Below are 11,808 nucleotides of genomic sequence, written 5' to 3'. Positions count from 1 at the left end.
GGACCGACCGGGAAACTGAGACACTGAGGTGAGGGTGGGGGGACCGCGGCCACAAACTCAAGGTGCGAGCATGGTGGGGCACCCAGCCGCGAGGAATGGGAAACTGGAGAAGGGAAGGGGACGTCCTTTTTGGAGACAGTGGAAGAGTGAAATGACCCCTACTATACCGCCCCCAGCCCCAGCGCCCACGGGCTCTGGGGCCACAAACGTTTTCTCTACTGTTCTGGCACACGATGAGTAGCTGCTCAATAAAATAAATCCTAGAGTATGCAGCCTGGGCCTTGACCTGACCAGGGACCTCCCTCCCAAGGAGCTTTGACCGCACTCTTCATACCCTCTGAGATCCTCGGACCTGTTGGTGAGCTGCTTCTGCTTCCCAGAACCCCCTTTGAAGGTTCAGCCACCTGCTGAGTGCTCTCCTAGACCAGTTCAACTCATCCCCCCAAAAATTCCTCCACCTCCACCTGGTAACTGAGGGTCTCCTCATCCTAACCTGTCTACCACTCCACATGGATTTTTCTTCCCTTTCTGATTTTTATTCTGATTTGTCAAGAATAACTTCAGCCTGGCCTGTGGTGGCACAGTAGATAAAGCATCGACCTGGAATGCTGAGGTTGCCTGTTCAAAGCCCTGGGCTTGCCTGGCACATATGGGAGTTGATGTTTCCTGCTCCTCCCCCTTCTCTCTCTCTCTCTCTCTCTCTCTCTCTCTCTCTCTTTCTCTCTAATAAATAAATATCTTTTAAAAAAAAGAATAACTTCAAGGTATAAAAAGGGTTAACAGGGGGCTGGGTAGCACAGTTGGTTGGAGCAGTCCCCCTGATTGCAGGTTTGATCCTGGGTCCAAGCACATCCAGGAGTCAATCAATGGATGCATGGATAAACGGAACAACGAACTGGTGTTTCTCTCTTTCTTTTGCTTCCTCCCTTCCTCTCTCTCTAATATCAATAAATTAGAAAAGGGGAGGGGGCGATGGTGGACTACCCTGGTTGAATAGCTTGGTTGATTAGAGCAGTGGTCCCCAACCCCCAGGCTGCGGACCGGTACCGGTCCGTGGGCCATTTGGTACCAGTCTGCAGAGAAAGAATAAATAACTTACATTATTTCCATTTTATTTATATTTAAGTCTGAACAATGTTTTCTTTTTAAAAAATGACCAGATTCCCTCTGTTACATCCGTCTAAGACTCACTCTTGACGCTTGTCTTGGTCACATGATACATTTATCCATCCCACCCTAAAGGCCGGTTCGTGAAAATATTTTCTGACATTAAACCGGTCCGTGGCCAAAAAAGGTTGGAGACCACTGGATTAGAGCATCAACCTGAAGCACAGAGGTTGCTGGTTCAATCCTGGGTCAGGGCACATACAGGCATAGATCGATGTTTCTGTCTGTCTCTCTCCCTCTCTCTCTAAAATCAATAAACATTTTTAAATTATTTTATATATTTTATTTTTTTGTGACAGAGAATGAGAGAGACAGAAAGAGGGACAGCTAGGGACAGACAGGAAGGGAGAGAGATGAGAAGCATCAATTCTTCGTTGGGGCTCCTTAGTTGTTCATTGATTGCTTTCTCATATGTGCCATGACCAGGGTACTACAGCAAAGTGAGTGACCCCTTGCTCAAGCCAGCCACCTTGGGCTAAAGCCAGCAACCTTGGGCTTCAAGCCAGTGACCTCTGGGCTCATGTCTATGATACCATGTCTATGATACCACACTGAAGCCAGCGACCTTGGGGTTTTGAACCTGGGTCTTCTGCATCCCAGGCTGATGCTCTATTATCCACTGCGTCACTGCCTGGTTAGGCTCAATAATCACTTTTTTAAATGGTGAACAGGAAAATGTTTTCCATTCCCGGCTCTTTGCACTCTCCCCTGGAGATAGTTGATGTGCTTTAATGCCTATGCATATCTATTCACCCCTCCCCTAATTGCAGTCTTTTTACAAATGGTAGCATCTTTTTCTCTGCTGTATAGTATTCCACAGTGGCAACCATCCTAGTACATTGTTGTGTGCCTCATGGACTAGTCTCTGGGGTCCATTTAGACTAGGTGTGGGTTTTAGAATCAATGGTTCAACAATGTCTTTTGTAAACTTCCCACCACCTGTTACCTGCCACCAGTGGCATGGGTGTCCACCTGCCCTGTACAAGTGTCTGCCAATCACTGCCCATGAACTAGGAGGTGGACACTCCCAAGGAGTCTGATTTGTAGTAATCTGAGTCCAGGGAGATTGACTTATTTAAAGAACATGCATCTTGCCTGACCAGGCGGTGGCGCAGTGGATGGAGCATCGGACTGGGATGTGTAGGACCCAGTTTCGAGACCCCGAGGTCGCCGGCTTGAGCACAGGCTCATCTGGCTTGAGCCGGGGGCTTACCAGCTTGGACCCAAGGTCGCTGGCTCAAGCAGGGGGTTACTCGGTCTGCTGAAGACCCATGGTCGGGGCACATATGGGAAGGCAATTAATGAACAACTAAGGTGTCCCAACGAAAAACTGATGGTTGATGCTTCTTGTCTCTCTCCGTTCCTGACTGTCTGTCCCTGTCTATCCCTCTCTCTGTCCCTGTAAAAAAAAAAAAAAAAAGAACATGAATCTTCTAACTGCCAGATCCTGGGGTGGTGAGTCTCTATCCCCTAGTCAGGGTGAGTTCTCCTAGGGCCCACAGCAACGTCCACGCAGCTTACCGCACCCCACTCCCGCTCTGCCCCAACCCATCCTCCAGTGCTCTCAACCTGGGGGTTCAAGAAGAGGAGATGATGGGACAAAAAGTTGCTGTGCTATGGACGGAGGGCTCACAGGGGCAGGGGAAGGAGTGGCAAGCGGCTGCAGAAGAGGCAGGAGGGCGGGGACAAGGAGGGAATCGGGTATAAATGCGAGGCAGCTGAGACAGGAGGAGCAGAGCCATTGCTGGCCAGCCAAGCCGCCCTCCAAACCCGGTGGCTTCCAGCCGAGAGCCTTCCCGAGCTCCGAGGGTGCATCTTCAACCTTCCCCGGCTCCGGCTGTAAAGGCGCATCCTCTGCGGGCGGCTAGAAAGAGGGTCTCCACGGCGATCGGTAGGAAGAAGGCGGTGAAACCATGCGCGCCTTAGCCAAGCCTGGGCCCAACGCTTCCTGGTGGGTGCAAGCCAACGCATCCGGCTGTCTAGGCTGTGGCACCAATGCCTCCGACCGCCCGACCCCCGCGGTGTGGCCCGTGGACGCCTGGCTCGTGCCGCTCTTCTTTGGCGCGCTGATGCTGCTTGGCCTGACAGGGAACTTGCTTGTTATTTTCGTTATCTGCCGCCACAAGCAGATGCGCACAGTGACCAACTTTTACATAGGTGAGCTGCCAGGCACTGCGTGGTGCCTACCTGCCATTCTCGGAGTCCTTCCAGAGAGGAATTTACCCCCTGCAGGTCTTGGGTCCTTTCCCTATTGTCCTAGGGGTCCGCAACTCGGGCATTGGAAGGTTCATGCAGGTGAAGTAGGTAAAATGGAGGTTGAGTGTGATTTGAAGAGTTCGCCCCTGCCACTCCAGGAAGATGTCCAATTGAAATATGGTTCTTGGCCAGACCAGGCGGTGGTGCAGAGGATAGAGCCTCAGCCTGGGACGCTGAGGACCCAGATTTGAAACTCCGAGGTCGGCTTGAGCGTAGGCTTATCTAGCTTGAGCACAGGGTCCCCGGCTTGAGCATGGGATCATACAGGTGACCCCATGATCGCTACCTTAAGCCCAAAGGTCACTGGCTTGAATCCCAAGGTTGCTGGTTTGAGCAAGGGGTCACTGGCTTTGCTGCAGCCCCCCAGTCAAGGCACATATGAGAAGGCAATCAATGAACAAATAAGTTCCTGCAACAAAGAATTAATACTTCTCATCTCTCTTCCTTCCTGTCTATCTCTCCCTCTTTCCCTCTCCCTCTCTCTCACCTAAAAAAAAAAAAAGAAAGAAGTGTAGTTCTTATAACACAGTATCCAATGAATAAAAGCAGTAGGGGGAGGGACTGCTTGGCCCATGGGCTCCCAGGTTTTGACCTCTGCCACAGTGGCTGGGTTTGCACACTTGTGCGATGGGGTGGCCTACCATACAGATGAATGTTCTCCATTTTATGGTGGGTGTTGGGTGAGCACCACTATCTCCAACTTGCAGATAAGAAAACTGAGGCTTGGGGGCAATGGCTTGCTCAGGCTTTCCCAGCCCCAGCAGGTGTGAGCAAGGCCCATTGAAGCTTGAATATCTATATATAAAGCTGTTGTAGGAGGATGTTTGAAATGTAAAAGGGGGCCTTCTGAAGCCCTCCTGCTGATCACTTGGACAAAGATGAATGCTAGGGAGCTGGGTCAGAAGTGCTGGGTGGCTAAGGCCTGGGCACCCCTTGGCCAGCACCTGCATGTCTCCTGCCTGCAGCTAACCTAGCAGCCACAGACGTGACCTTCCTGCTATGTTGTGTGCCCTTCACGGCCCTGCTCTACCCACTGCCTGCCTGGGTGCTAGGTGACTTCATGTGCAAGTTTGTCAACTACATTCAGCAGGTGGGGTGCAGGCTGGGGGAGAGGGGTTGGGAAGCCGAAGCCGGGGGCTTGGGTCTTGATGTAGGCAAGCTGGACCACCAACAATGGGCACAATGGGGAGGATGGGGCCCAGCAAGAAGAGGGGGTTGAGGGGTATTGGGTGGATAGAGTCTAGTGGATATAGCTGGGAGAGGTATAGCCTGGACCCAGTAGTAGGGGGTGGAGGACCTGGGCAAAGGGAGGAATACAGATAGGCATTGGGTGCTGGATATGGGCATAGGAGAGTGATCAGGAGTTTTGCCTCCCTTGTTCCTAGGATGGCTCTACCTCTCCCTGTCTTAGTCTAAGGGTCTCAGCAGACCCCATGGTCCCCTTAAGCCCCCACCATTCTGGGGTTCTCTTTGGTATTGCCCCTCTTCTGCCCCTTTAAGTTGTGGCCCCTGAAGACCCTCCCAGGATGTGTCCTGTGTGTGCTTGAATGGTTGGACATGTGTGGGGAGACCCACAGTGTGGGCACAGACAAAGCAGGCCCCAGACCGGGTGGGGGCAGGGCCCACGCCCGCCTCTCTTCCCTTCCAGGTCTCGGTGCAGGCCACATGCGCCACCCTGACGGCCATGAGCGTGGACCGCTGGTACGTGACAGTGTTCCCACTGCACGCCCTGCACCGTCGCACGCCCCGCCTGGCGCTGTCCGTCAGCCTGGGCATCTGGGTGGGTGAGTGCAGTGCGGGGGCACACGGGGTGGAGAGACACGTCCTCGTGCCCTGGGCGCCCTCCTACAATCCGCCCCTCTGGGCGTGGGTCGTGCATTTGGGAAATGGACGCAACAGCGTTCCCTACGAAGAACCAGGGAGGGCACAGACTGGGGAGGCACCTGGGAGACCAGGGCCCTGGCCCCCTCGTACCCCTCGTTTCCGAGAAAAGTCTTCAGCTGCCGCTGTGGTGCAGGCTCCGCAGTCGTGTCGGCTCCTGTGCTCGCCCTGCACCGCCTCTCCCCTGGGCCGCGCACTTACTGCAGCGAGGCCTTCCCCAGCCGCACCCTCGAGCGCGCCTTTGCACTCTACAACCTGCTGGCACTCTACCTGCTGCCGCTGGTCGCCACCTGTGTCTGCTACGGGGCCATGCTTCGCCACCTGGGCCAGGCCGCCTTGCGCCCGGCGCCCGCCGACAGCGCCCTGCAGGTGTGTCGCTGGGTGGATGGGGGACGCGGCCAGACTGGGATGGGAGAAGGCACAGTGAGGGAGGCGTATCTGTAAGAATCTGAGGGGGTGGCCTTGTGGGAGGAATATAAAGGGGTCAAGGAGGGGAGTTCTGAGGCTGTTTCCCATACCTCTCCCCACCCCCAGGGGCAGCTGTTGGCGGAGCGAGCAGACGCTGTGCGGGCCAAGGTGTCACGGCTGGTGGCGGCCGTCGTTCTGCTCTTCGCTACCTGCTGGGGTCCCATCCAGCTGTTCCTGGTGCTGCAGGCGCTGGGACCGGCGGGCTCCTGGCACCCGCGCAGCTATGCTGCTTACGCGCTCAAGATCTGGGCGCACTGCATGTCCTACAGCAACTCTGCACTGAACCCGCTTCTTTACGCGTTCCTGGGCTCTCACTTCCGTCAGGCTCTGCGCCGCGTCTGCCCCTGCGCTTCCCGGCGCGCCCCGCGTCCCACGCGGCCTGGACTCTGCGACCCCGTCGCCCCCCGTGCCGAGTTGCCTCGCCTGGCTGCGCATCGTAATCCCAGAACACCAAAGCAGGGGAGCAGCGGGCAGGGGCCGCACAGGCTGAGCGTTCTGCGGGAGCACGCTGCCCCTCTCTGAGCCTACTCTGGTGGAATCGAAATGGACCCCGAGGAACAGATGTTACTTGAACTGCAGCTGCCATTATTCTGTTATTAATATTTTTATTTTTGTCCAAGATGATCTTAGTGAAAATGTTTTATCCTCTTGTAACATTTGGTATAAATTGGCTATGATGTTTGCTGCTCTTGTGATGATTGTTTCTGCATTTCCTGAAATTGAAGATGCTTTGATGCTGGCACCTACTAAAACTTTCCAGGAAGCATTAATAGACGTTTTCACATACTGCCTCACTGTTGATGGTACTATTGTAAGATTCATCCCATTGTCAGCGATATTAAAATGTGAATACATTCTGCATTTTAAAATTGGCAGAACAGGCTGTTATTGTTGCTGCCACCTGGTGAGTGTCTTTCATCCTAGTTGGGAAAACTTTCATGTCACCTAGCTGAAGTGCAAGACCCAGAATTGATTGATTGCTGTGTAACAAACCAGCCCAAACAGAGGGTCTAGGAACAGCAGCCTTTTATTGTTTCTTACTATTCTGTGGGGTGATGGGACTTTGCCTGGCAGTGCTCTGACCATGTGGTGTTGGCTGGATCAGGAGGTTAATTGGAAAAGGGTTTCACTCTAGTGGCCAGTGGCTGAGTGATCCTCTGTAGGGCCATTGGACTTCATCCCTATGTGGCAGTTGGGAGAAATCAGGTATTCCTTGGCAGAAACTTCTAAGAAGAGGCAGAAACTGCATGTCTCCTGAGGCCTGGGCGCAGAAGTCCCAAAAGGTTACTTTTCCCACCTAGATTCCCGGAAGGTTGGGGGATAACCCCACCTTGTTGTGGTTGGGGCTGCAGGTGCCTGCTGGGGTTGGGGGGTGGGGTCATAGTGCAGTCTCTCCAACAGTCCTGCAGGCCAGAGGCTTCACGGTGCTGAAAGACAACTAACTGCCCATATCTAGGAGGGCCCCAGTTCTCCCAAATTTATTTGGGGACATTAGGCTCTCCAAACAACCCAGATTTACAGAGATATTAATGTGGGACCAAGATGCTGGAATATCATGCTGATTTGATGTTGGCCTGAAGCTTGTTTGTTCTGGTCTTCAACACCTGGCCTCCAGACTGGGCTAGATGTGCAGTTGAAATTCTTTTTGCTCATGGGCTCTGCCCACCTCCCTCTCCTCCCTCACATCCCCCAAATCACTATCTTCATGTGGTTTCCTGAACTGCTGCCATTCTTCTTGCATCTGGGCCTTTACACATGCAGTTCCCTCTGTTGTGCCAGGTGTACCTTTACCCATTCTCCCATCAAGTCTTAGGTCAGCTGCTTTTTCCTCCAGGAAGTTGTCCCAGATACCTCCAGATTGGGTCAGGCACCCCACCTGTCTTCCCATCACAGCTCTAAAATCCTTGTGCTGTACCTTCTGGATGCATGTCTTACTTGGTCCCCCAGATGTCCCTAGGGCCCAGTGCCCAGTAAGGCTGAATGAATATTTGTGGAATGAATAACCAGGTGTGCTATGGGAATTAAAAGAGGTGGTGTGCCTGACCAGGTGGTGGTGCAGTGGATAGAGCATCAGACTGGGACGCAGAGGACCCAGGTTCAAAATCCCGAGGTCGTCAGCTTGAGTGCGGGTTCATCTAGTTTGAGCAAGGCTCACCAGCTTGAGCCCAAGGTCGCTGGCTTGCGTAAGGACTCACCTGGTCCGCTGTAGTCCCTGGTCAAGGCACATATGAGAAAGCAATCAATGAAAACTAAGGTGCAACAACAAAGAATTGATGCTTCTCATCTCTCTCCCTTCCTGTCTGTCTGTCTCTATTTGTCCCTCTCTCTGTCTCTCTCTGACTCTGTCACAAAAAAATAAAAAGACGAAGTGTGTGCAGAGAGAGTGGCAAGATCTCTCTGTGAAAAAAGAATTTAAAAAATAATTTAAGGGCCCTGGCCGGTTGGCTCAGCAGTAGAGCGTCGGCCTGGCGTGCGGGGGACCCGGGTTCGATTCCTGGCCAGGGCACATAGGAGAAGTGCCCATTTGCTTCTCCACCCCCCCCTTCCTCTCTGTCTCTCTCCTCCCCTCCCACAGCCAAGGCTCCATTGGAGCAAAGATGGCCTGGGCGGCCCGGGCGCTGGGGATGGCTCCTTGGCCTCTGCCCCAGGCGCTAGAGTGGCTCTGGTCGCTGCAGAGCGATGCCCTGGAGGGGCAGAGCATTGCCCCCTGGTGGGCAGAGCGTTGCCGCTGGTGGGCATGCCGGGTGGATCCCGGTCGGGCGCATGCGGGAGTCTGTCTGACTGCCTCCCCGTTTCCAGCTTCAGAAAATAATAATAATAATAATAATAATTTAAGATTGATGGACTCTTGGGCATATATCTCAGAGGAATGAAAACTCCTGTTCAAGCAAAAACCTGTACACATGTGTTCATAGCAGCTGTATTTGCAAAAAAAAAAAAAAAAACCACCCCAAATTGGAACCAATCCGATATCCTTAACAGGCAATGGGAAAACAAACCATGGGCCAGCCACACTGCAAGCATTGACTCAGGAGGAAAAAATTATGGACACATGAATACAGGCAATATCTTGGATAGCTCTTCAGAAATGACACTGAGGGGGAAGGGTCATCCCCAGAGGTTCATGATGTGTGTGTGATTAACATCCTCAAGATGGCAAAATTATGGGAATGGAGTACAGATTAGTGGTTATCAGGGTAAAGAATGATGGTGAAGAGGAAAAGGTTGGTGGGTGACATGAGGGACTGTTTTAAATTTTTTTTATTGATTTTTAGAGAGAGAGGAAGGTAGAGAGCAAGAGCAAATGAGAAAAAAACATCTATTTTTTGTTGTTCCGCTTATTCATGCCATCATTTGTTGGTATGTGCTCTGACTGGGGATCAAACCTGCAACCTCAGCATGTTGAGACAGCGCTCTAACCAACTGAGCTGCCCAGCCAGGGACTTAGAGACCTTTCTGATGAAAACAGACTGTCCTGGACTGTGCTGGTGGCTCACGAACCTACACAGGTAATAACATTGTAGCAAATGAAATACACACACACATACACACAGATACAAGTAAAATGGGGAAATCAAATAGGATGGCTGCATTGCATCAATGTTGATATCCTGATTGCGATATTGTACTACAGTTCTATAAAATGTTACTCACAGGGAAAGCCTGGTGAGGGTATGAGGCAGCTCTTTCTGCAGGAGAATGTATAATCATCTTAAAACAAAAAGTAAAAGCCTGACCAGGCGGTGGCACAGTGCATAGAGCATCAGACTGGGATGCGAAGGACCCAGGTTCGAGACCCCGAGGTTGCCAGTTTGAGTGTGGGTTCATCTGGCTTGAGCAAAAAGCTTGCCAGCTTGGACCCAAAGTCGCTGGCTTAAGCAAGGGGTTACTCGGTCTGCTGAAGGCCCGCGGTCAAGGCACATATGAGAAAGCATCAATGAACAATTAAGGTGTCACAACGAAAAACTAATGATTGATGCTTCTCATCTCTCTCCGTTCCTGTCTGTCTGTCCCTATCTACCCCTCTCTCTGACTCTCTCTCTGTCCCTGTAAAAAAAAAAAAAAAAGAAGTAAAAAAAAAAGTGAAGTTGAAGGATTGAAAGGAACATTCAGAAAAGGGAATCATTCTAAAACTGTAAATGCAGGATATGCCCTTTGTTTATTTTCACATTCATTCAGCTGGGTACTGTTTTCAGAGCCCCTTCTGTGTGCCAGACTCTGTGGTAGGGACTGGGGCCACACAGCAGCAGTGAGTAGCCCCAGCCTTCACAGTATGGAGCCCCTCTGTAGTGGGAAATAAGTGGCAAGTTACCTAGAGAGATTAAAGGTGACAGCAGCAAAAAGGGATATGAAGGGAAAATGTATGCCCACTGTGAGTAACTGGAAACCTGACCTGGGGGTGAATCCAAGAAGGCTTCCTGGAGGAGGTGAGTTTAGTGAATATAAACTGAATTTAGAGGTGGGGGGAAAAGCTCACTAGATAGAGGGCACAGCCAGTACAAAGGACTTGAGGCAGAATATGTCTGGTGGATTTGAGAAATTGTTAGAGGTAGGTGGGGCTGGAGGGGAGTAAGGAAGGGACCCCAATCCTTACCCCTTCCCTTTATAACAGAGTGAAATATAGTCCTCAAACCACTGTGTGAGCCTGACCTGTGGTGGTGCAGTGGATAAAGCGTTGACCTGGAATTCTGAAGTCGCCGGTTCAAAACCCTGGGCTTGCCCGGTCAAGGCACATATGGGAGTTGATGCTTCCTGCTCCTCCCTCCTTTCTCTCTCTCTCTCTCTCTCTCTCTCTCTCTCTCTCTCTCTTCTCTAAAACGAATAAATAAAAATAATTTTAAAAAAGAACTATAAAGCACCACCAAAGAATGAAAATTAAAAAAAAAAAACTACTGGGTGAGAAATAAATTAATATGAATCCATTCTACAGAGGAAGAAACTGAGGCTCAGATACCTTTCTGGGGTGGGGAAGGAGTGCATTCTAATCTGTTTGGTTCTTTCTGGGTGGGGAAGGGACATCCCTGCACTTTGGAGACTAAGCTGGGGCCTAGCCTATTATGGGTGGCTTCCCTTCCCAGATCACTTGGGTCTCTAAATTGCCCCTCCACAGACAGACATCTGGGTGGTGGGGCAACAGCTGGGGCTGGGTATTTAATAGCTTAAAGGTAGAGGCCTGCTATTAGACTACAGGCAGCCCTGGGGCTAGAGACTGGGATCCCACAAGGGGCAGGCGGGACTTGGGCCCTGTGATGGGGGCAGCTCCCTTGGCTCTCTCTCCTGGGCTTGGGACTCCCCTAGACAGTGGGCCTACAATCTGGGCAGTGATTTGAGGGGATGACCCTGAGAAGATGGCAATGCTGTGTGCTTTAGGGGGGATGGGCTGCAGAAGACCCCACCCTAATACTCAAAACCAGGGACCCCAGTCCCTGAGGAGGGGAGATGCAGGCGGTGAGAAATAGAAGTGAGTTAGGTCATTCCCCAGGTTGATGGGAGCCATGGGAAGCTTCTCATCAAGGAGGGACATTATATGTGGAGATTGCTTTCAACTTATTTCATTATTGTGACTACTTTTCTAATCTTTTGGATTGCCAGGGCCAGGCATATTTGGCAGTACAGCCCATCTGGGAGGGGGTGGAGATGGCCACGGGACAGGAATAAGCCCCAGGGGAAAATTTCTTTCTTTCTTTCTTTCTTTCTTTCTTTCTTTCTTTCTTTCTTTCTTTTCTTTCTGAGAGAGAGGAGACAGACAGGAAGAGAGAGAGGTGAGAAGCCCTAACTCATGGTTAGGGTACTTTAGTTGTTCATTGATTGCTTCTCATACATGCCCTTTAAAAATTTTTTTATTTATTCATTTTAGAGAGGAGAGAGAGAGAGAGAGAAAAGGGGGAGGAACAGGAAGCATCAGCTCCCATATGTGCCTTGACCACACAAGTGCAGGTTTCGAACCGGCGACCTTAGCATTCCAGGTTGATGCTTTATCCACTGCGCCACCACAGGTCAGGCTCATACATGCCTTGATGGGGGGTGGCCTCCAGC

At 51.5% G+C, this 11,808-nt stretch overlaps 1 protein-coding gene across 1 annotated transcript; it reads left to right on the top strand.

The window, feature by feature from the left end:
- The first annotated feature begins 2,859 nt into the window (after positions 1 to 2,859).
- Positions 2,860 to 6,668, top strand: KISS1R (KISS1 receptor). The gene is made up of 5 exons (XM_066253398.1): positions 2,860 to 3,324; positions 4,389 to 4,513; positions 5,072 to 5,207; positions 5,441 to 5,673; positions 5,839 to 6,668. Exons 1-5 carry the CDS (start codon positions 3,081 to 3,083, stop codon positions 6,292 to 6,294), a joined length of 1,194 nt encoding a protein of 397 aa, XP_066109495.1. The 5' UTR covers positions 2,860 to 3,080; the 3' UTR covers positions 6,295 to 6,668.
- Positions 6,669 to 11,808: the final 5,140 nt, after the last annotated feature.

The sequence above is a fragment of the Saccopteryx bilineata genome, chromosome 1 (assembly GCF_036850765.1).
Source record: "Saccopteryx bilineata isolate mSacBil1 chromosome 1, mSacBil1_pri_phased_curated, whole genome shotgun sequence".
Classification (NCBI taxonomy): Eukaryota; Metazoa; Chordata; class Mammalia; order Chiroptera; family Emballonuridae; genus Saccopteryx; species Saccopteryx bilineata.
The sequence above is the reverse complement of the archived record's forward strand: the minus strand, read 5'-3'. Positions and strand labels throughout refer to the sequence as shown.